Consider the following 25,389-nt stretch of genomic DNA (forward strand, 5'->3'; position numbering starts at 1 on the left):
GAAGCATAAACTGAGCTAGCAGTTGTTGCATTAACAATAAGAGTCCAGCTTTTACAAAGCTACACTATACTTAGACTAAAAAATGACATAAACATGTACTTACAGCATACATGTGTAGTCTCCCCATGTAAGTCTGCTTTGTATGTATGCAACTAGCACTTGGTGCATACTAGGCAGCTGGTGGCTAAAGTCACTGGTACTGGCGCCACCTGGTGGTGAGCCTGTAATGCTTCATCCCAGGGTTAATATTAACAGACAGTCTGTTGAAAGAAGCTGTAACTGAGGAGTTTTCATGTGTTTTCAGTGCTTTGATGTCATGTCAGCTAGTAAATTATTAATTTCCATTTTATTTTATTGCTTCCAGTTATTTGTACATAACACTGGATTCATGAGTTGAGTGCTGATCCCTGCATTTCTTGCAGCTCAAACTTCTCAAACTGTTTTTACATTTACTACTAAAGTTTACAGATTGTTCCAGAATATGACAGAACCACTAATCAGAAGCTAATATAAGTAAAGGAAAACAATCATTCTTATTCACAAGTTGCAGGCTGATACATACAATACTGAGACTCTAAGCTGCAAGCAAAAAGCTGTATGCACTGAAAATACATGACTTAAATAACAAACTGTAATAGAAGCACAACTACAACTATTTCTAGAGTAAATCTTTCATGTTTTTTGTATTGTTAGATATAATAAGTGGACATTTTGTCATCTGCTGTGATTCTTAATAGTAAAAAAAACAAGCCAGTGTTATGCAAGACACATGTATAGTATGCACTTTCTCACCGTGTGCAACTAAGTTAGTATCACATGGTTTCATTGTTTTACGGTCATGACAGACACAGTGAATATTAGCTTAAATGCTCAAGCTATGAGATGATGGTTGATGCTTGACTCAGCTGTTGTCTTAGAGAGGCACAGCTCACCTTTGCTGTTATCTGCTATATATACAAAGCACAGCACAAGAAAAGCACAAACACTAATGACCACAGCTTTTTAAATCTCCAGTGTTATATGTAAGATGTTGGTGAGAGCTTCTAACTGAAACTGCTAACTTGGCATGAACAGGTTTAAGACTGGTGCTAGGTCAGAATGCATTAGGGACAAGCTAACTTGCATCTTGATTTGAACGTGGTGTTGCTTTTCTTGTACGCTGTTTCACTTTAACATCTGAGTAGATGATGTCATCTTCAGCATCATCTGAAAGACATAGAAACAGAAATTGATTTTTAGGTAGTCAAAAGATTTTACAATTATATATGAAAGACTTAACAATAATGTTAAGATACTGTCAGATTCAAAATCTTTTGGACAAACAGTTTGTGCTGTGTGCACCACCACAATGGATTCTAACAAAACAATCAAAATATGACTGAAGTCTAGATTTTTTATGAGTTGGATCTATTTAACCCTGATGTTAGATGGCATCCCAAAGACCCTGATGACAGTATAAGTGATGCATACCTCCACCTCAGAGGCTCAGAGAGATCCCTCATGTAATCCCACCCCCACTTTGACCTCCTTCCTCACACTGCACTACTGTCTCACTGTCTTCGTACATGTCCTGCACCACCCTCGTGTAGTTCTTGGGCACTCTTCTTCCTCATACAGTGCCCTGTTTTCTCTTGATCCACCAAGGTGCAGTGCACCTCCTTCTGGCCATCTCTATACTTCTCCATCAATATTGTCTCATTGGCTGTATCCCAATTCAGGGTCTGCAGCCTTAAAGTACGCAGCCTCAACGGTCCTCAAGGGCCGCGTACTCAAAGACCGCTAAGGCCGGAAGTGTGAGGCTTGTGAAATGGGACGGTCTAGCCTCCGTCTCGCTGCCCAGGTTGCCTAGCAACCATGATAGCGGGAAACGTGTGGTTGACAGAAATGAAGGAGAACATATTTTGTTCGTTTGTTTCTACATGGGCTTTGTGTGATTCAATAAGTATCTGAGGCTGAGACCACAGGACTGTAAAACATGATTGTTGGGCTTCATTTCTGTACTAGTAAATAACAAATAGTTAATGTTGTTCATGAGACTAAAGTCAGTGTAAATATGATATGACCAATATTATAGTTATTATATTAATCATTATTAGTTATTACAGCAGTGAGTTTGAACTCTCAAATCAAATGTGCAGGTACACTGGTACAGCACATGTGAGTGAAATTCATGTGAGTGAACTCTGTGTCAAATACTGAGCTTCAGTAAAGATTCAAGTTGCAGCTATTCATATGTCCTATCACCTTAAATCTTCACTCAAAGACACTCAAGTATCTATATATAATATAGATGTATTATATATGAGTCAAATGTTCCTTCAATATGTTGGCATTACTAAATTTGGCTCAATGCTTACATATTTGTGTAAAAAGCAAATGTACGAGCTGTGATAACTGTGTCTGATAGAATGAAGAGTAGACTGATATATGAAATATTCTTTTATTGGGTGAGAAAATCAGACCATGTCATAACTGCTTTAAGTCATACAGAATAGATATCAGAGCCTTAAACAGGCTGACTTCTGCTAAATGGGTCAAACTGGGCAGAAAGTATACAAACACATAACATCCTTATAGAATATGATGTAACACTATAGATCAATTTACCTCAGAATATATAAAGCATATAAACAATTACAGCAATATGATGCAACAAACACAGCAGTGCTACTAATCCAAAATACTCAAAGCTTCATAGAACTGAAACAAACATTTATTTTTAGCTCCATTCTGCTGCTGGTACATACTTTAGGTTTCTGAATATTAAACTTGTTGCTGCCTTTCATAGTGTGTAACTTGAAGGCCCTGAGTACTTTCTCCCACACTGAAAACACTGGGACGACAAAATTATTTGAACATTACCTAATAAGACTGATTCAGCACAGACAGTTAAACTTTCCTAGCAGTCCTTCACAGACAGGGAACAGTCTGTCTATTCTCTAGATCTGTCAGCTGCTGCTGGCTCTTCCTCCTCCTCTTCCTCACACACTGCTGAGTTTGTCCTGGTGGATCATCAGGGGTGCAAAGCCTCACAGATGATGTGCAGCAGTGGGTCCCTCAGTCTGTCCTCACTCTGGACACTTGCAGTTGTCACACATGGAAATCAAATGTGTGATACATGTTCATACTTTTATTACACAATCAGAGAGAGATTTTACCTTTTAACTTTTTCTTCTTCCTTTTTCTTCTTCCTTTTTTTTTTTTTTTTTTTACAAAGTTCAAGCTCTCATTACAGATGCAATAAAAATATTGTATAAACATGTGAGGAACTAAAGGGCCTCAAAAGCAACTGCAAAAATTAAGTAACTGAAAAAAAAGTTAATTTCTAATACTTGCTGAAAACCCTTTGCTGGCAATGACTGCCTGAAGTCTTGAACTCGTGGACGTCACCAGATGCTCGGTTCCCTCGTTTTTAACGCTCTGCCTGGTCTTTCCTGCAGCTGCTTTCAGTTGCTGTTTGTTTGTGGGCCTTTCTTTCTGAAGTTTCATCATCAACAAGTGACATGTATGCTCAACTGGGTTAAGGTCAGGTGACTGACTTGGCTATACAAGAATATTCTACTTCGTTGCTTTAATAAGGGCCTGGGTTGCATTGACTATATGTTTTGAGTCATTGTTCATCTGTATTATGAAACGCTGGCGAATCGATTTGATTGCATTTATCTGGATTTGAGCAGACAGGACATATATGGGGGTTGCAGTCATGGTGCTCTCTGTCTGACTTGGCCTTTTGTATCTCGTTTTAAATACACTGTTCTCTGACAGGAACAACCGATAATCATTTTGTGTTTAAATTTCAATTTTGAATTAAAAAAACACATTGCAGTGCCATCCTTTCATGTTCAGAAACACGTTCTGCAGTAACCACAGAATTCAAGTGTCACTTGTTTCCTGCCATATCTTGCTTGTGCAGTGTGCACAACCTCTGTTGTTATATTTATAGAAACCCTGGTTAATGCAAAAACATGCATGGATATATGTGTAGAAAGGTGTAAATGAATGAACTTCCATTAGCACTGCGTCCCCTGTGTATATATATAAATATAAAGCAGAAAGTTTTTGTTACCAAAAACAGAAAAAATGTCCTGTGTTATTTATTTATTTATTTATTCACTTTACTGTGTACACATTGTTTTTTTTTTTTTTTGGGGGGGGGGGGGGGGGGGGTTTAAAGACATTTCTATTGTAAATAGGGAAAAATAGTGAAAAAACAAAAACAACAACAACAAAAACAAACAAACAAAAACAAGGTAAATGTGCTGGTTCTTATATAGCACTTTTCTACTCTATCACATCACTTTATACAAGTTGCCTCATTCACACACAGCACTTTCCATTCACAAGATTCATACTACGATGCATCACAGAGCAACTTGGGGTTAGCATTTCACCCAGTGATATTTTGCATGGAAAGGAGAGAAGCCAGGGTTTAACCTTAAGCATTTGCTATGTACAGAGAAAATATATGTAATTTAATTTTCTCATGTTTCATTAGAAAATTAATTTGCATTTTGATGTGAAGTGGTTGTTGTTTTCTTTGTTTGTTGCTTAACTCTGACATCTGAGTAGACTACCTCCTCTTCTGCATCAACTGAAAGAAGTAAAAAAAAAAAAAAAAGACATTTTAACTATGCATAGTTAAAGAATAATAATATTGTTTTGTTGTTTTTTACATTATACAGAATGGTAAAATAAGGTACATATTCCCAATACATAAATGCACACTTTCCAATTTCTATTTTTTTTTTCAAATATTTGTATTAATTATTATTGTTTTCAGAAATGTCAAGAAAACTGTCCAGGTTTTTATACTAGTTTATAAAGACAAGAACATTAAGTGAACATGTATATTTTACCTTCATTAACGGTGATGGGGTTAGTTGTCTTATTGAAACATTTCATACCAAGAAATAGGGCCAAAACCAGAAGTAGAATGGAAATGCTTGTCACCACAACCACATTCACAACAGAGAGGTGAGAAACTGTATCTAGAAGATATAAAAAACAACATTAATACGGAACTGAGATAATGCACTCTCATTTAGAGGGCTACACGACCTCAAGCCCAAGATGCATACTTGAATTTGGTGCATAGTAAGTGAAAATAAAATAAACTAAAATAAACAAAAAAAAAAAAAAAAAAAGAATTTGGTGCATAATACTGTAAACATCTATAAACTAAAAATGCAAGCTAGATCATTTTCTTTCTTTTTTTCTGTAAAATGAATCAAAGCACACACTTATACCAAATAGCTACAACAAAATACACAAACCAAAAAAATATATATTTTAAAAGATATTCAGATAAAATAAAATGTCATGACTCTACCTGTACAGCTTCTAAGGCGGATGACTCTTTGTTCTCTGCTGACATTGTTTTGAACAATACATGTCAAGTTTCCCATCAGCTGACCATGTAAGCTGATGGTAATGTTTAAAACGTTGTGTTTGTCTGTTTTCTTGGGTCTGGTCTGTATCAATGAGTTATCATGCAACGACAAGGTGAACTCTACTTCATCTCCTTCAGAGAAGCAGCTCACTGTCTTCTGTTCTGGTGACAAACATGTCTGTGATATAGCTGGTTCTGACACAGGGGCTGAAAAAAATATATATAGTCACTTAAAAATGTGATGCCAACTGGAAACTGTTGCCTAGAAGAACTAGAAACTATTAAACAAATTACTTCTTTAGAGACATTAGTTGATAAATGTACTGCATAACTGTAGTTTACAAAGTATGTTTAAGAGCTGTCTACAGTAAAAGATGCAACACAGCAGTTGTATATGTCATCTATGCAACTAGTTATTAAGTGTATAAAAAAATAAAGAGTAGTATTACATCAAAATAATTGATATAAAAATACTATAGAAACTCTGCTTCCAGGGACTTTGAAAACTCACTAAAGAAAATGCAGGTGGCAAATTTTAACTTTTAGACAAACTGCTTGAAAACAAACATTTTTAATCTAGGCAGGAAACATTTAAAACGAATGGGGATTTGTAATGTACCCCAAAGGGTTGATTCTGTTCATCTGGACGGAACGTTTTCAAATGTTTCTCCCACTGAAAACGGTGAGCATGCATCAAGACATTTGTAATGAAATTTGTTTATTTTCTCCTTTACAGTAAATCTATATCATATGCATTATTGCTGTTACACATATATTATATGAAGAAAATGGGAATTGTTGTCTTACCTAGTATGTCCAATTCTACAATTATTTTGTGCAATGACAAACCATTAGATGAGTGTTTTTCCATCGTGTACTCTCCAGAATCATTTTTTGTTGCACTGCTGAGCATAAATGTTCCATTTGTGAAGAATGTAGAACGACTCTTGTATTCTTCATTTATATTTAGTAAGGAGTAATTTTTTAAGCTTAAAATAATATCCGTATTCTTCTTCAATCCGGTCATTGTGTTTAGACTAGTAGGTAAGTAAAAACTGAGTGGTTGTCCCAATATTCCAAAACACTTATGGGATCTAGGCTGAGTTAGATTACACTCTGAAAACCCTATAGAGAGAAAAAAGAAAAATATTAAAGAAAAGTAAAAACCTAAAAATACAAAAAGGGAAAACTGTTGTTTTTAGTTACTTGTGATATACTTTATGAATACCAGCAACTATTCACTAAATTGAAAACCAGATACTTTGGATAACTTTTAAAAAATGAATAACAGCAACTGCAAATGAAAGTTATTTATTTATGTATGTATTAATTTTTGCATTCATTCGTTCGTTATATTTTAAATGCCTGAGGCAATGCTGCGTGAGTATCAGTATTAAAGACATAGTTATCTGGCGTTACATAATACAGCACTGTATTAAATATTGGTATCTTTTTTTAATGTTTATAGTAATTTTGATGAATGACATAGTAGTTTGTAATTGTTGAAGCATACCTTGTGCCAGAGGAGCAGTTGTCAGAGCTGCAATGATCATGCTGGTCAATATCATTTTCTGTCATGGCAGAATCAAACTCTTATCAATAGTGACATGTATATCGGACAAACTACGAGCGTTAGGACCACATTAAAAAATATATATTACTGATAATTTTGAGAATAAGTTGCAATTCTATTTTGATTAAAGAGTCGAAATACTATTGCAAGAAAAAAATCAAAATGTGGAGAAAACAGTTGTTTTTCAAGACAAATTGCTACAGCTGCCATACCTCTACAAAACATCTTGTGTAGATGAGTTTGAGTTTGTAACAAATTGATCAGCCGATATATTGTGTCTTGTGATATAACATACATCCTTGGTCATTTTCCAGCCAACTCTTCCACATTTGTATATGTTTTCCCTTTTCCCCCTTAGTAATTCAACTTTTTTTTTTCTCAATATACTACTTGGACTTTTTTCTTGACATTTCGACTTTATTCTTAAAATGATCAATACATTTTTTTTTTCTTAATGTGGCCCTAATACTCAGTCAACCAGATTCAGGTTTACTTTTGTCTAAAAAACCACTTTCATATTTGCAATAATAATATAGAAATATGGATAATGTTATTCATAATTTGTGGATTATCTCCATAATTAGCATTTTTGAAATACTAGAATTTTGTTTGTTTGTTAATTGATGTTGTAATTGGAACAGTCAAAACTGTAAAAGGTACTCACCATATTTAAAGTACGAGGTCCTTTTTGTTGCTAGAACGGACAGTGAATTTCCCACTGACAGCTGGGTGGTATATATGTCTTCTCACTGTCTTGTGTAGAGATAATTGAGGAAGCAGCTATTTTCGTGCAGTTCTACTAAAGTCCTGAATGTGTTACTGTCATTATGGTGACAGTGGGCTGTTGTAATATTCATGTAGTATTCAGAAACAGTGGGTAATCATTTTATAGTATCACAACTTTACAAAAGCCTTGTGAAATGGTTCTCTCTCTTTATTATCAGTTTTGCAAAATTATTATTAAAGTTATTTTCCAACAGCATCTTTATGTTTTCTTTTATTCTTTCTGCAAAGAAAAATAGCCGAAGGACTCTGAGCCATGAGCAAATGAGAAAAACACAGATATCCAAATCAGATAGTAAGATATTCCTGATATGGTTATCAAAGATATTTTTGAAACAAGATCATGTCCATTCTTGTTTTTACTGGGAATTCAACTTGACATAATGTTGCTAGCATGTATTTACAAAACAGAGACAAGGGAATGACTGGATGAACAAGCATTTTTAACAAAACTTTGTTTAGTTTGTAAAATATGATTTAACAATAAAAAAAATAAATTTAAGACTTGTTTGTGGTTGATGTAATACTTGGTCCACACTATCAAGTAAATGATATTATGGCAACATAATTAGATATACATTTAGAAACATATAGATTATGAAATGAGCTAGTTGTTTGTTTAATTGAGATTGTGTTGAAAGTGTGTTAAGTAAGCTGTTATAACTACTTATTTGTAATAAGTATTTGTAATTCTTGGTTAAATATTTTGTGACCACATTTAAAGTCAGGATCTTCCATGCCTCAATAAAATTGAAAACTAAATAGGACCTCAAGACTTAAAGTTTTACCTGTCTTCACAAGAGAGTGTTACTTGATCAAAGTATCAGCTGACCTGAAAGAGAAGATCATGGCTAATGTAGTACAGGAACATTTCTAAGCACAAGATCCATACAGTCTGGGGTCTACCACACAGACAAGACCCCAGGTGCAGGCTATGCAAAGGTGCCCCTGAAACAATCCAGCACATAACAGCAGGATACAAGATTGTAGCAGGCATGGCATACATGGAACATCATAACTAACTGGCGGGCATGGTATACAGGAAAAATACCATGGCGAGTATGGCCTAGAAGACCAAAGGTCAAAATGGGATGCGCCCTTAGGGTGGTTGAGAATACCCATCTAAGATCCTGTGGGATTGGGGACTTCCAGATACAGACAGAAAAATTGGTGATCACTAACCAACTGGACATAGTTTTACTAACACAAATTATTGGGACAGAAACCAATATTAACTTAGAAGAAGAAAAATGTATGGAGAGAAAAGATGATCAAAACCATGCTACCCTGAGTCTGTGCTTGATTGCATATTAGTATATTAAATATAACAACAAAGCATCAACTGTGTGTTGTGCAGTAAGAGTTGTCTTATGCTCTAGGTGTATAAGAGGGGGTTCATGTCCTGCATGTGAACTCAGCAACATTAACAAAGTTTGCTAAAACAAACAAACAGGAAGTAGACAGTAGAAAAAACAATGCATGATAGGATCTATTTAAGCCACAACTTGTTCCATTCTTACTGTCCTACAACGGTAACAAACGACGGTGTTTATTTTTATCTACATAGATACAAAAACAACAGAACCGCTACACAGGATGAAAGAGAAAGAGATGTGGTTACAGTCCCTTATATAGAATACTTTTTAGCATGTATGTTCCTTATGTGCTGGACATCATTTTCAGATGTACTCATTTAGACTGTCAAGGTAGGCATTAGCAATACTGACTTTTAGATTTGAAGCAGTGCTATGTACAAGTCTAGTATCTAAAGGAAAAAAACACCATTATAAAAGGGGAAACAGGCTGTAAATTCACAAAACTGCCTTTGTTTTATTATTACAAGATCAGGCTTTATGATAGGTAGTAATATATGGCCTGTATTTATATAGCGCTTTTACTAGTCCCTAAGGACCCCAAAGCGCTTTACATATCCAGTCATCCACCCATTCACACACACATTCACACACTGGTGATGGCAAGCTACATTGTAGCCACAGCCACCCTGGGGCGCACTGATAGAGGCGAGGCTGCCGGTCACTGGCGCCACCAGGCCCTCTGACCACCACCAGTAGGCAACGGGTGAAGTGTCTTGCCCAAGGACACAACGACCGAGACTGTCCAAGCCGGGGCTCGAACCGGCAACCTTCCGATTACAAGGCGAACTCCCAACTCTTGAGCCACCGCTCCAAGTGGCTATATATGAGAAATAAACATGATTTTTAACCCTTTCATTAAAAATTATCCTTCTCGTTTTTCACTTTCATCTCCATTTTTTTATTAGCCACAGCAAGTTTCCTTCAAAGCTTTGTTTTAGTACATTAGCACTATGATTAATGATAAAATCGATGCAGACACTAAAAATCGCTCATTACTCATTAACAGCATCAGCGACAACAACAATAAACTGCATTTTGGCTATTAGTAGAGGTGTTAGCTAAGTACACTGATTAATATGAAGTCTAGTCTTACTCAGCCAACATGGGTAAAGCAACATTTAGGTACTATGCTAAAAGGAAATTATATCAACTACTGTACATGTTATGCATGTAGTTGATATAAATTGGTTTGATAGTTAATGGATAATCCATTAACAATCCGGGAGAAAGACATGCTTGGTGGAACAAGACAGACTGGGGAGACAAAGGGAGGAGACACATAGAATTGGGAATAGGAATTTATAAAGGTTATTTTTAGAAAAAAAATAAATAAATAAACACAATTTCCTCCTCATGTAAAAATGTAAAAGTCATTTACCACGTTTAACAAGGTTACTGGCTGGCTTTTGAATTTAGCATTTAGATGTGGGTGTTTCTGGTCTCTTTTGTTTTGTGTTAAGAGTATTAAGAAATCAGTCCATTCACTAGTACTAGGGCAATTGTCAGGACAAATAATAGGTTTTATGTAGTGTTTAGCAACAATGAGTAAAATGAGAAAATTCCTTCTACTCCGCTGAGGGTGCCTGTGGCCTGGCCTTAGGTCTTTGGGCCAGGCTGGGCCCAACATGAAAATTGCAAGCCCTCCTGTAAGCTTCAGTCACAGAAGAGAATGTAGGTCTTCAGTGCTTTGTAGATCTGTCAGGGTCCATGTGGTCCAAATCGCAAATATTTTTATAGGGACATGGAATGTCGCAATGATTGCTATACAAAAAACACGTTGCACTGCAGCATGTGACAATGATTAAAAGCTACACTTTGAAGGCATGGTTATGGCGCTGAACTGAACATCCATATGTTCCATATGTGTTCCGTATATTCACTTTTTGTGAGCTCCTGAAAATCTCTACTCTAACTCCAGAAAGAGTAGAAATTTAACACCTGTGGAGATTTATTATTGTAACCTGCGAGAATATGCTGGCGAAGAAGGCACATAACAAAGTTAAACTAACTTTTCTCCAAATGAGGAAGACGGCGTCTTGTATGCTAGCAGCCAAGCTAACTCAGCAGATGATGCTAGTCCCAATGTTACTCTGCCACTCGACTAGATCAGAAATGACTTTTCCAATTGATGTGGTCTTGAAAGCAATTCAAGATGTTAAGAGGGATGTGCAGGACTTCTCGGCACGCATGGATGAAGCTGAAGTGCAAATTAGCAACGCAGTAGACACAATTAACTCAGAGAAAAACAAGTCTGATGCGCTAGTTAAACACACAAATAAACTTGACAAGCTCGAAAACCGCTCTCGCTGATCCAAAGTGCCGGCGAAAATGCAAGGACATGATGCGGTGGCTTTCCTGGAGAAGTGGCTCCCTGAGGTTCTGGGACCTGAAACATTTCCGACACCACTCTACATTGAAAGAGCACATAGGTTGCCCGACTGGACACATTCTAATCGACCCAACACTGGGATAAAGTCCGAATGATGCGAGCAGCCAGGCCCATAGGCAAAGTTACGCATGACAGGCGGGAGATTTTGTTTTTCTGTGATCTATCGGCAGAGCTACACCACAGAAGGAGGTTTTTCGACAGGGTAAAACAACAGCTGAGTTCGATGAACATACGCTACAGAATAACTTATCCAGCTAAACTCAGAGTGCTGTCTGATGGACAAATACGTGAGTTTGAAACCACAGCAGAGGCTGAGAAGTTTGTCCAAGGATTAAAGAGTGTAGCGGTATCACAAGGTGAACTGATGACTTCTTGAATGTCCGTCAGTATCCGCTAGAATTGGTTATCATGGGGATTATGAGCCAATGACATATTTGCTGAGGGGTTATAATATGTTGTCAATTCAGAGGGACATTTCAATGATCAGGCAGTTGTATGACCTTCTCCATTTGATTTGAAAGACACTGATTTTGGGCTAAAACGATACGAGAGAGCTCAGGGTCATTGGGGTTGACTTGGGAGTAAATGTGCTGATGCCCAGTGGGGTGAAGGGGATGAGGTGGCTCCCACATGTTTCAAGGGCCGTGGAGACTGTTCTGAAACCAGGGTAGTGTGAGATTATTCTGTTATCATATGCTATCTTATATCTGTAGTTAAAGTAGTTGAATTATGTTCTGACTTAAAAGAGTGTGAAAATCATTATATCTATTGGATTGACCTGTATTATTTGACACTGTTGAATGTGTTACACTGTTTCTTGACATTTCATACTGCTGAATCATGAAGAGAATGTTGTGTGCAGAGGACCTTGTGCCGATAATAGAAGAGACAGACCACATTCCATACCCCCACCTTTACAGAGAGCAGAAAGACAGGGAGCCGAGGTCATAACTTAGGCGCCGTAACAGAGAAAGAATGTGAATGTTTAGGCTTTTACGACTAGGTGGGGGCCACTAGAGGGTATAAGAAGCTGTGAAATCTGCCACCATGTTGAGAAATGCGGCTAACCCTCTGTCAGCATCTCTCCCGTCCGGACGTTTTAATGCTCTTTGTGTTGAATTGTATGGAAATAAATGATTGTTGATTGAGCATTTATACACCGAGTATTGTCCTTCCTTCAGCCCAAAGATTAAAAGAATTGGGAGATTTCAACAACTTGGTGCCTGGTGACCCGGATCTTTGGTGTGCTGAGGAGGGGCAGATTTGGCCTGCGGTGAGATCGTGAGGCGAGGCGAACAGAGGACCGGTCCAAATATAAAAAGGTAAGCACAGCCTGTTGTATTATAAATACCAAATGTGCATATTGGGCTTTCCAAATTAATCTGTTCGCTGAGTTACACGTATTTTCACATTAAATTTGTCGGTGTCTGGTTTTTGGCGCAAGATACTAACAACATAAGTTGAGGCTGAATTCCAGTGTGTTAAGATAAACTGCTTCTACCAAGAATACTAATAATACACTACGTTGAGCTAGTTGCAGCCACTTTACCTTCCACATTTAACTTTGTCTAAGACTGGCTTCTGTAGCAATAATACATTAGAATCTCTTTTGGAGATGCGGTCATAAGTCCAGTACATTGAATAGAGGTTTTGAAGTTGGTTTATGGCGTCGGTTGAGTCTTCGTTGATGCGGTCATAAAATAAGTATAGAATTAAGGAAAAGCAGATGCTGGCTTACGGTGCGGTTAAGCGCTGGCAACGCGTAAAGCGAAACACGTCCGTAGGTTTTGGTTTATGATACGGCCGTGTTCTGGTGATGCGGCCGTAAGTGCAGCAGTGAGGGGTTGCTGAGTTCAGCACATTGAATAGAGGTTTGACGGTGATTTATGGTGTCGGTTTGTGCATCGAGGGCTGCGGTCATGAAATTAATAAGTAAAAATTTTTACTTGGTATGAAATAAAAGTAAAGCAGACGCTGGCTTATGGTGTCGGTTTTGAGCATCGGGGACGTGCATCACTTTTACGATGCGACTTTGCCCCGTTGTGGCGGTCATAAGCGCAGTGAAAAGGGTACCTGGTGGTGGTTGTGCTTCGGAAGAGTTCTAACAGTTGAGCTTAGAGGTTTCTGTGTAACTTTCCGCCGATGAAAAGCGCTCTCTGTGGGTCTCACTGTTGGTGAAACGCGCTGTGTGTGGGAGGCGCGCTTTGGGTGTGTTTCTGTGTGTGAAGCGTGAACACAGTCACAGTGACGGTTGATGTGTGAATAGGGGGACATTAGTGCGAAGAAAATGCTTTAAGATCAAAGGTTGACGCCTAGTGTACCTGTGGAAATTAAGTTTGTTCATGGTGTGGCAACCCCCCTGGGTGCCGAGGTGGTGACTTGGGGATGTGAGAACCCCCGCATAGCTACAGAATAACACTGGAACGGCCGTGTAATCACAGGTTCACATTTATTCTGGAATAGAACAAGAAAATGCTTTCACATCTAAGGTTGAGTTCTATCATAGGTGAAATATAAAAAGGTTGAATTCCTCGCTTCAGTGGTTGAAATTGCTGTTTGCCTGTCCCCTGACGAGTGTGAAATTAAATAAAGAGGGAATTTGGAGCCACATAGAGATAGACGGGCAGAATTGGGTGTATTACTCTGTGGTGTAATTTTAAAAAAAAAGAAAAAGAGGAGTCAAAGCAGTAAGAGGTGAGTAGTGGTGTGAAATATGTTGGGTTTTAAATCTGACGTAGAGAAAGGTGAAATGGAGGGAGAGTGGAGAATTATTGAGAAGCAGAGAGAGGAGTGTGTTGGGAGACTGGCATGCAGTCTGCACTGAAAAGCTGGGCGTGTTGCCTGCTGGTCTATTTAACAGTGATGAAAATGATATTAAATAAATCTCTTAGTGTGTTAATACAGGTGGCTACGGGCCTGGACCAACTGCCCCCACAAGCACAGCGGCTGAAGCAAAAGTATAGTAGTGGTAACCACACCCAGCAAGAATCAGCAGCTGTGGAAAAGACAGCAGCGAGGAGAGAATTAGAGGAGAAATTAAGAGAAGTTTTAACACATAAAATTGGGGCCAACAGACTTGTGGAGGTTGGGAAGGCGTCCGGAGCATCACAACAAAAGGTGAAACAAAAACACACACAAGCAGAGAAATGTAAGAGAAAGGCTCCTTGTAAGGTAATGCCTTGTTTGAAGAAAAAAAAAAAAGGTGTTGGGGGGGGGGGAGAGAGAAGGCTGACACAGGGCCTGTCCCGGTGTTTCTCCCCTCTCTTTGTAACACAGCCAACACAACATCATTTTCCTGTTCGTTTGTTTTTGTTTTGTTTTTTGTTCTTTCTCTTTATGTTTAATTACAGGCTGCTTTGCCAGCCCTGGAAGCCGAGGCTTACCTGGACTCCTGCTCTCCCCTCTACCATCTTCGATGTGACCCTGACCAAATGCCGCAGCAGCTAGACACACCACAACAACCTGAAAATGTCAACAATGCTGCAGGAAAGCGATCTCATGCAGCAGAGACGGAGAGCGTTAAAACCAAGGCCCATTTCACTACACGGGGGAAAATTCTCAGACAGCTTCAGCTGACAGAGCTGTGACGAGACGCCCGCCAAGCCCGAATGAAAAGTAAGGCCGAGCAAAGGAATGCTGACCTTAACAACTCTACCTTAACATGGTGCAGGACAGTGATGGACCAACACGGATGATCGGGCAGCAAAAAGGGCGTGACCGAGACAGGAGGAGCAACTGAGGTCAGAAGGCACCTCAGAATGAACAAAAACACAGAAGAAGATGCAGGTTTCACCTGCGGTGAGCATGGACACTGGAGAAAGGACTGCCCCAATTGGGGTCAGAACCAGGATGGACAGAACTTTGAGCAGCAGCAGCAGCAATGGTCGCAAACAGACTGAAAAGGAGGAGGGCAGGACCCCAGGGCACCCCAGGGCACGCTTCTGGTGTCTTGTTTTACCCAAGACACCAGAACAGGGAAGTGATGAACACACACACACACGTCTACACACACACCGATTCAGAATGAAGTGAAATACACACATGAACACATGTGCACTCGTTGATTGAGTGAGAAATGACACACACACACACACACCTAAATTGAAATGCTGAGTCACTGAGAAGTGATGCACACACATATACATGCACACGCTTGTGCAATGAAGAGTGATGCACACACACACACACACACACACACACACACACATGCTGATGCAATGAAGAATGCTTTGCTAACAAATGCTTATGCTGATATGCAAAATGCTGCACACAAACATCCCAATACATAATTTTTATGAGGAGCCATTGATTACTTAGAATGTGTTTTATGACACCCAGAGGACATTTATGTAGATTTAAGGAATAAGGTCTAAAACAGTTTGGTTATGAAAACAGTGTCTGTGCGTGGTGTCTGTTTATGGCTCAAGGCCTTGATTGAATTGTTTATTGTGCTTCACATAGCCCTGGGGAGGAACAGTGGCACAGAGTGAAAATGATGAATTAATAGAGTAAGTTTTAGGTCGGAGTACGGCATTTTCTGTGATTGAGATTTAATTCAAGGAGGAACGAAAGGTGTTACGGCACCTGAGGTTCTTGTTCCCATATTGTCCCAGGAGAAGCAAAAAATTTTCTGTGAATTTCTGGTTGATTTTTGGGTTTTTGCTTGGCGCTAGCTTGATTTTATCAGTGAGCTTTGGGTTGTGTTCTTTCTCTAAGAGAGAGACATGTCCCGTTCTCTAAGAGACGGGACATGTCCAAGCATGGCCCTAGTATGTGTTATTTTAGTAGTATTTTGTTGGTTACGTCTGTTTTCGTTTTTGTTACAGTGCACTGAGATAAGAAAATCTGAGAGGTGTGATCCACCGGTGATAAATGTTGATATTTTGTGAGTCCATGATTTAACAATCAGCTCTTTAAACCAGGCCTGGAAGATTGAAATTTAAAGCGCTATGAAATATTCTTACGGAAAACAGTTGCAAAGTGTGTTTCTCCATGATTATAATGGGCTTGGGAGAAATTCACTTATATGGGACACTGATCACATGAGAAGTCCTGAGTCTAAAAGGATTGCAGCGAGTCAATCCAGAACAAAAGAACAAAGAATTGTTTCCTTTTAAAATGATGACATCATCTTGCTGTGTACCACCACATGGACTATTTGGCAGGTTCCTCTGCCAATGCAGACATTGCAGGCCGAGCTACAATGTTCAGTGCATTATTTCAGAATATTCTTTTCATTACAGCCACTTACGCAATTTTTATTGACTTTATATTTTTTAAGAATCTTGATCATCAATGTTCTAGGTGACTAAATTTTATTGTTGTATCATACAGGTTAAGAAATCAATGGAAGATGCCACTTCTGTGGCCTTTTGCTATTTTATTGTAAATGTGTTCAGTGGCATTAGTAAGTTTAGCCTCCTACTTCAGAGGAATGATATTATCCTACCACAGGTAAGGGAGATGAAGTAGGATGTGTAAATTAGAATTGTGTTTGTGGTCATCTTCAACTGTTTTAATAATACTGCACTGTTATACCTAAACTGGCTGTTTGCAACCTGGAACAACTGCTGGTGACCACAGAGGAGATGGTTGCAAGAACAAGACTGTCTGTCGGGAACTGTTTTTATCATTTAATATTTCAAAACTCAGACTAATGGTGTCAAAGTCTGAACTTATTCATGCTTTTATTTCTTCCCGTTTAGACTACTGTAATAGTCTTTTTACTTGTTTTAACAAATCATCCTTAAATCGTCTTCAGACTGTGCAGAATGCTGCAGCACGTCTCTTAATCAAGCACCAAGAGAAGGTCTCATATTACTCCAGTTTTAGCCTCATTTCACTGGTTGCCTGTAAGTTTTAGGTTTAATTTTAAAATTTTAGTTCTAACCTTTAGGGCCGTACATGGTCAAGCTCCCCAATATTTATCTGACCTACTGAAATCGCATTCATTTTCCCGAGCTTTATGGTCGCGCACTCGTTTTAAAACTCGTGGTGATTGGGCCTTTCAGACAAGGCAAGGCAAGGCAAGTTTATTTGTATAGCACAATTCAACAACAAGGTGATTCAAAGTGCTTATAGACAGTGGTACTACGGTTGTGGAATTCTCTTCCACTGTCTCTACGCTGTACAAACTCCATTGGTTCTTTTAAAAACAGCTGAAGACATTTTTATATAGAAAAGCTTTTGATTAATTTGTTCTTACGTTGTTGATTTTTTTTATAGAGGAGGCAGCAGCATGAAGAGGGTGAAATGGCAATCTACAAATTCCAGGTAGGCCTACATGTGGCTGTGTCTTTTATATAAACAGAGAACACTATTTATTACTTTATTATTATTTTTGTCTATTTGTACAAATATTTCTAATATCAAACTCACAATCCCTATTCATGGTTTATGCATTGCACAGACAATAACACTCAAAGGTGGCAAAAGATGGTGTTACTTCCACTAAGCTTAAAAAAGTAATGGATGCAACAATCTAATCCACTGTGAAAAATCTCAAAGCAAGATTCAGTAGTCTCCTAGGCAAGTGTATTAAATACATGTAGATAAGAAATGTTGTTATTATTGTTAACAGGATTGTTATGTTGTTATTTTCATTTACTAAAATGTATTCGTTCTGACAACAGAGAGTGCTTCTGAGTCAGCCACAACCAAAGCTGTCACTTGCTTCAACATTTTCAATCATGATAGCTGCCCAGAGAACCAAGAGATTTAGTGGACCATGGTGCTGATGACCTTGCATTTCTCCTGGATCACTTCTCCACAGTCAAGAAAAGGTAGCTGGTGGATTACTACAATATCATGTGTGCTGGTTGTAGATATTTTGTTCATGTGAACACTGATTAGCTGTGTAATCCACATCATTTTCAGAAATGGTGTAAACACAGAGCTTGCAAAAGAAGAGTTTATAAGTTTGAAGCTGTTAATTGCCAGGATGTTTTGGGAGCTCATGTTGAGCAGAGAGCCGTACTGCTCAGAGTACAAGGTCAGTTTTTGTTGGTGTTCTTTCCTAAGATTGTGTGAGTTTTGCTGTGTAACACACTGCTTAAATAAATCTCTTGAATTTATTTTTCTCTCTGATCCTGCATCTTGTAAACATTATGCTGGCCCTACCTGTCTCAGCTTCGGTATGTGAAAGAGGGTTCTCTGCACAGAAGAATTAAATCAGACACAAGAACATCCCTTCATTCAGAGACAGTGGATGACCTGATAAGAATAAGTGTGGAGGGGCCAAGTCTGAAAGATTTTGAAGCTAGAGAGAGTGTGGCAAGCTGGTTCACCCAAGGCGAAAGATCAAGAAGGTCAAATTACAGGAGTTGGCCATCTGAGGGGCATGTGGCTGCAATGGAAGAGAGTCCATAAGATATCAAGCTGTTCAGATATTGAAATGTTCAGTGTGAAGCCTTTGACACTTTGAGGGACTTTTGATTTTTTTTTTTCAATTGAATATATCTTGCGATGTTTTAAGTTTAAATTTCAGCTCAGTGAAGCACATTTAAAGTTATCTTTCTTGTAGAACTTTGCTACAAATAAAGAGCTTTGTGTTGAAAGGTTGTTAGTTAATCATTTACAAATCAATATTGTCTGTATGGACAGCAAATTTTCTCATCTCGACCTCCTTCTCCAGCCAGCTGTGCAAGTCAAGGACACGGTGGTTGCTCCACGGCCCTCCCCCAGGGAGCCGGAATGGGTGTGGGCTCCTGCTGGGCACCAGGCACTTCCACCCTGTCATGGTCTCCGTGGCAGGCCATGGCAATGTGGAGAATGTTAATACAATAAATCCCAGTGCGTTCCCTCAACTCCTGTGTTGTGTCTTCTGCCAAAAGTCCGTGTTTTGTGCTCTCCACTTCTTTGTTTCCGCACGCCAGTGAGAGTGGTGGCGGTGTCGGCCAGGACCGGATCTGAGCTGCCAGACTCGCAATCCACTGCATCCAGCGTCATAACATAACAAAAATAACCCCAAAAACAGTCCTATTGAGCTCAATATTTCAGTTGTCCTTTTTTGGTCATTATTCAGGTCAGGATTCGTTATTAGTCCAGTTCTTTTTTTTCCTTGGTTTTGTGATTTGTGTGTTACCACTTTGATGCCTCTCTTAAGGGAGAAGAATGAGTTCTTCAGCAACAGTTCAGTCTGGGCACAGGTGATTAGGAAAAGACCTTCAGAATTTTTTGACATTTGGAAGATGTTTTTTGGAACTATTAAAAAATGGGGAAGTTGACGAAGTGGAGATAGAGTGAGGTAATGAAAACTATGTAACTAAATTTGGGAATGTACGCAGTAACCTGTACTGTTTTTGGTTTTTTTGTTTGTTTGTTTTTTGAGTGTCTTGTGTTTTTATTGCTTTTATCCTGCCATATGTGCCATGGAATGTATATGAATACAAAATCCAATGAAAAAGGTGTTTGTTTTTTTTAAAGCTACACTTTAGCTGTTTGACGTGGCTCATGGACCAAGTAGCCATCCATTTTACCTGAATCCTTGAATCTCTCCCTTCCTAATTATGTGACTCCCTCTATTCAGTGGCCAGGGTTCCTATGGGTCATTCAGTGGGTTGTTCAGCAGGTTGTAAAAGTGGGCCCATTCATTTCTTATGGCGGTCATGTTGAACCGGAAACACCACAGATGTAACAAAGTTGAGTGAAACACTCAAAATTCAACGAAAGAGGTGCTCATCACTTTTATATGTTCAAGTGCACAGTTTGGAGGATGTCGTAAGGCTTTGAGGCAATCGGATATAAAACACTATAATTATGAGTTTTGTTAATTTGTCAGTCAGATTTGACCCTAAAATTGTTTCTTTACAGACCTTTACAGTAATGTCATTACTTGTGAATCAAAAAATTGCAAAATCCTGAAAACATAACAAAGCTATGTGGCATGCTGTACCAGCTAGTGTACCAAAGTTTGGTAGAAGATGCTAACAGGAAGTTTCACATTAGACATGAAAACCAAAGACGTGTTTGTGTGCGATGTGTGCTTAAACCACAACTTGTTCCATTCACACTATCTCTGCTTCAGGTGTTTATTTTGATCTACGATGAAACAATACAACACAGATCTACTGATAGAATGTAAGAGAAAGAGATGTGGTTACAGCAAAATCTCCAGTGTTAAATTAACACTAGAGAGTGTCTATATGGGTCCACACCTCTGAGTGTAAAATACAACACTGTTGAGTGTTAAATTAACACTTTTGACAGTGTTATATGTTTAAAAGTAACCTAGTCAGTTTTGAAGATTAACAATGGCTAACACTGAGCAGTGCTGGTTTTCTAACACTGGAAAATAACTCAAAATGTTAGAAATATTCCAGTGTTAGAAAATCAGCACTGCTCAGTGTTAGCCATTGTTAATCTTCAAAACTGACTAGGTTACTTTTAAACATATAACACTGTCAAAAGTGTTAATTTAACACTCAACAGTGTTGTATTTTACACTCAGAGGTGTGGACCCATATAGACACTCTCTAGTGTTAATTTAACACTGGAGATTTTGCTGTTTACACTAAGATTGACTGAATGATTAAAAAAATTAAAAAGCATATGCAGAGTTTACTTTTGAACATTAAAGCTCCTCATGTTACGGACAGACTAGAGACGCAAACAAAATAACACCACAGTAAAATGAGGCAAAATGCTGTAAATTCACAAAAATGCCTTTTAATACAAGATCAGCCTGTCATCTAGCAACATGTAGGATCCCCTGTTTTTCATGTATAAAAACTCTTTCATCTTTTTGTTTCAAAGATAAAAAATAAAGGTTTAGTAATATTATAGAAGATACATACATGTATATGTGTATATATGGGGAAGAAAAGCATGCATTTGTAGATACATCTGTAGAGACAATAGTAGAATAGTGATACTGAAGATCTGTATCCCATTCTGCAAAAATAAAACTTATAACAAAAAACTAATTTCTTAAAAGTTATTAATTTTCAGTTTACAAGTTAGATTCAACCAAATAAGTATTTGGGATAAAGTTTAAGAGGTTTTTTTTAGTTCTTTTTACAAATTATTTAGATTATTTTATTAGAGCTAGTGAAAGAAAATATACTTTAGAGCCTACTAATAAACAAAGGGTGTAACAAATAACACAATATCTAATATCTTAATCATTTATTAATGAAGGAGAACATTATGGAAAATTTTTAAATAAAATTTGGATAAAGTGTGGTGTTACTTGTTAAAATGAATTAAAATTTAAAAACAACATATGTTTGAAAAAAATAAGCACTCATTCTGTCACTGTAACCGGAAGGTCGCCGGTTCGATCCCTGGGCTCTCTGTCCTGGTTGTTGTGTCCCTGGGCAAGACACTTTACCCTACTTGCCTACTGGTGTTGGCCAGAGGAGCCGATGGCGCGATATGGCAGCCTCGCTTCTGTCAGTCTGCCCCAGGGCAGCTGTGGCTACAACTGTAGCTTGCCTCCACCAGTGTGTGAATATGAGAGTGAATGAATAGTGGTATTGTAAAGCGCTTTGGGTGCCTTGAAAAGCGCTATTTTGAAATGGACCACACAGCTGTCCAAAACAAGATAAGAAATGCCACTGCACTGCTCCAGAGCTTACCATTTATTTGCTTGGAATAGTTCGGCACAGTCTGGACTGTCTGCTCAGATCGGCTACAGTGCTACTCTGCACAGCCAGCAACCAGCAGCTAGCCAGTTTTCCATGTATTAGAACCAGCTGAGCATGCTGTGGCAGAGCATAATCTGCTCTGGACATAGCATAATCTGCACTGCCATTGCTCAATATTCTTTCCATGACCTCCAGTCCATAACATTTGGCCCATGTGGCTATCTGATAACTGCTAATAGCTAATGTTAATGTTGCCGCCAGGTTGACATTCATGATAACTGTTTAATACTTCAGTGTTGTTGAAACAGAAGCTTTACAGGAACATTAACTGTTATGAACATTAACTATTTCAGCTGTTAGTGAGGAGAGGAGCTGTGTGTCTCTCTACAACGGTGACAAACGGTGGAGGTGGCAAAAGATTACACTGTTTGTTGCAAATGAATATTGTACATTGATAGTATTGATTAATACACGAGCACTGATTTTCTTGAAAACTCTAATGTCACAGTATGACAACACTTTCAGACCATGTCCACAGCAAATTTTGTGAGTAATTACCAATAACAAAACAAAATTTGAAAAAACCCACCCATACATCTTAACTACATAACCACTTCAAGGTCAGGGCTGGATCCTCTCCCAGCTGATTTTCCTGAGTTGGGTTTATTTCATTTGATATTTCCTATCGTGCTAACATTTGTGTTTGTTGCAAATGAATATTGTAAATTGATGGTAATATTGTAATACATGTCCACAACAATAAACATTATTCATCCTTGTTACCTGTTTTAGTTGTTTAAATTGCTAAATTTTAGAGTAATTACCAATAACAAAACAAAATTTCGAAAAAAAAACAAACCCATCCATACAACTACTTAACCACTTCAGGGTCAGAGCTGGGTCATTTCCCAGCTGATTTTCCTCAGTTGGTTTTATTTCATTTGTTATTTGCAATCACTCTAGATAACATCAGTGCCAAAGTTACCTGCGGAGGAAAATAAACAAAAAGTGTATTGTGCTTTGGATGAAGCTATGTTGTTTAAAAAAAACCACATTTTTCAAAGCAAGGTTTTAGATACTTCACTTACCTTCATTAACAGTTGTCGGTCTTGCTTTCTTACAAAAATGTTCTATAACCAGAATCAGAACCACAAACAGCATGATGACATTGGTTACCAAAGGTACTGTCAAGGTTGTAACAGAACCTAGAATGCAAAAGCAAATGTCAAACAATATTGAATATCATGACAAATTCCAAAATACTAAAATGCTTCCAAATAGTTCCATTTGCCATCCATTTCTTCAACATACAGTAACATCTGAAGTCACAGGAGATGTGTACTAATTTTTCCCACAAGAATTCACAGGCGACAACCAAAACCATATGGTAAATTATTTATTTTACTCCATATAAATTCAAATCCAATTTCCCTTTGAAAGAAAATATGTAGTGTTGTCCCAGAAAATCTTACGTTTAAATACTCTACCACTGCAGGCTGCCAGGGGAATAACGGTTTCATCTCTGCTGACATTATTCCAAACTTGGCACATAAGGTTTCCAGTCAGCTTTCCATCTAAGATGATGGTAACATTTGGAAACTCGGCTGTCCAAATGGTTAGGGACTGGTTGTGGTCATTGCTTTGTATAAGTATCTGACCATCCAAACTCAAAATTAATTGTACTCCATCTCCCTCAGAGAAGCAGCTGATCTTCATCTGTTCTGGTGACAAACACATCTGAGACAGTGTTGGCTTTGACACTGGAGCTGGAAGACATGTAATCATATCATGTAAGCAGTGTAGAAGACAAATAAAATATAGTATAAGTTAATTTGCACTGTATTTTTTAAGTCACAAAAAAGGTTTCTAGGGAAATATCACCAAGTATTAAGAGAAATATACATTTAATTTGTCCCACATTTGGGGCAATATTTTTTTAAACAGCAATTTGACTAATAATAATAATAATAATAATAATAATAATAATAATAATAATAATAATAATAATAGATGAATAACATTCAAGGGTTACAATTTTGGATTTCCAGGTTTAATTTAGTTATATGTATACAGCATCAAATCACAACAGCAGTTGCCTCAAGGTGCTTTATATTGTAAGGTAAAGACTTTAATATAATAATGCAAAGAGATGTTTCAGTGTCAGATATTTCAGTGCCATAAGGGTTTTGTCATGCTCCTGGGGCCTTGACCCCCTGAGCAGGGGTTGGGACGTGCATCTGTAACTGGAAGGTCGCCGGTTCGATCCCCGGGCTCTCTGTCCTGGTCGTTGTGTCCTTGGGCAAGACACTTTACCCTACCGCCTACTGGTGTTGGCCAGAGGGGCCGATGGCGCGATATGGCAGCCTCGCTTCTGTCAGTCTGCCCCAGGGCAGCTGTGGCTACAACTGTAGCTTGCCTCCACCAGTGTGTGAATGTGAGAGTGAAAGAATTGTAAAGCCCTTTGGGTGCCTTGAAAAGTGCTATATAAATCCAATCCATTATTATTCAAATTTTGATTTAGTATTCAGGTTTTCTCTCAAATATTTGTTTTGCTGTACATTGCATGTACATTTACATTACTTTTTAAATTTGCACAGTAAAGTATAAAGGAGTAAAATATTTTTGCTTTTGCAGATTTGAAGATTAAAGCAATGAGGTTTTTTATGGAATTAACATTTAATTTAGTCTCATTTATATGTATATATGTAATATCCAATAAAAAAACAACTATACAATTAATGTACTTGGTTTACAACATCTGCTTTTTTAAAACTCCTTTTAATAAAACATAGCCATTCATATAAATCAATAATAACGATTAGCTTGAGTTTGAAGCAAACAACCGAATAAAATAAAAACTTACCATATATTTTTAGAGATACATTCGCTTTTTTCAGTAACTTTCCATTAGAGTCATGTTCTTCCAACTGGTAATATCCAGAGTGTTTCTTCATGGCTTTACCCAGTTTCAGTGTTCCATTATTTATGCCATTTGGTTGATTTACATATTCATGATTTAAAATCATAGCCCCATTATTGTGAGTTTTTACAACCCAGTTTTTGTTGTCCTTCATAACTCCCATTGTAGTATCAATTTTATGTGACAGATGAAAAATTAGCGACTGACCTACGGCTCCAAAACAATAATGGGTTCCAGGAGATTCTGAGAAAATGCATTCAACTGACCCTAAAAGAAACAAGAAATAAACAAAAATGTAAAATATGGAATAAAATGAAACAGATTCTATAAACAAAACTGAAATTTACAAATTCAATCAACATTTTCTGTATTG

The 25,389-nt window shown here is 37.9% G+C and overlaps 1 protein-coding gene and 1 long non-coding RNA gene across 2 annotated transcripts; one reads left to right on the forward strand and one right to left on the reverse strand.

Moving 5' to 3' along the window:
• Nucleotides 1–4,499: 4,499 nt before the first annotated feature.
• On the reverse strand, nucleotides 4,500–25,179 carry LOC147320966 (uncharacterized). Its single transcript, XM_086307374.1, has 5 exons — nucleotides 24,960–25,179; nucleotides 23,584–23,862; nucleotides 5,330–5,596; nucleotides 4,857–4,988; nucleotides 4,500–4,591 (listed from the first exon to the last, which is right to left on the reverse strand). Exons 1-5 carry the CDS (start codon nucleotides 25,177–25,179, stop codon nucleotides 4,500–4,502), a joined length of 990 nt encoding a protein of 329 aa, XP_086163500.1.
• On the forward strand, nucleotides 17,615–19,421 carry LOC147320967 (uncharacterized). Its single transcript, XR_015131160.1, has 4 exons — nucleotides 17,615–17,783; nucleotides 18,143–18,292; nucleotides 18,387–18,501; nucleotides 18,639–19,421. It is a non-coding gene; the product is annotated as an uncharacterized LOC147320967 (long non-coding RNA).
• Nucleotides 25,180–25,389: the final 210 nt, after the last annotated feature.

The sequence above is a fragment of the Aulonocara sp. 'chitande type north' Nkhata Bay genome, linkage group LG10 (assembly GCF_057382095.1).
Source record: "Aulonocara sp. 'chitande type north' Nkhata Bay isolate Kocher_YH1m ecotype deep benthic linkage group LG10, A_spYH_male_GT1.1, whole genome shotgun sequence".
NCBI classification, from domain to species: domain Eukaryota; kingdom Metazoa; phylum Chordata; class Actinopteri; order Cichliformes; family Cichlidae; genus Aulonocara; species Aulonocara sp. 'chitande type north' Nkhata Bay.

Coding starts and splice junctions, on each gene's coding strand:
- LOC147320966 (XM_086307374.1), bottom strand. CDS start 25,179: ATGGGAGTTATGAAGGACAACAAAAACTGGGTTGTAAAAACTCACAAT. Junction 4,989..5,329: donor CCGCCTTAGAAGCTGTACAG/GTAGAGTCATGA, acceptor TATATCTTCTAG/ATACAGTTTCTCACCTCTCT. Junction 4,592..4,856: donor CCCCATCACCGTTAATGAAG/GTAAAATATACA, acceptor TACTTCTTTCAG/TTGATGCAGAAGAGGAGGTA.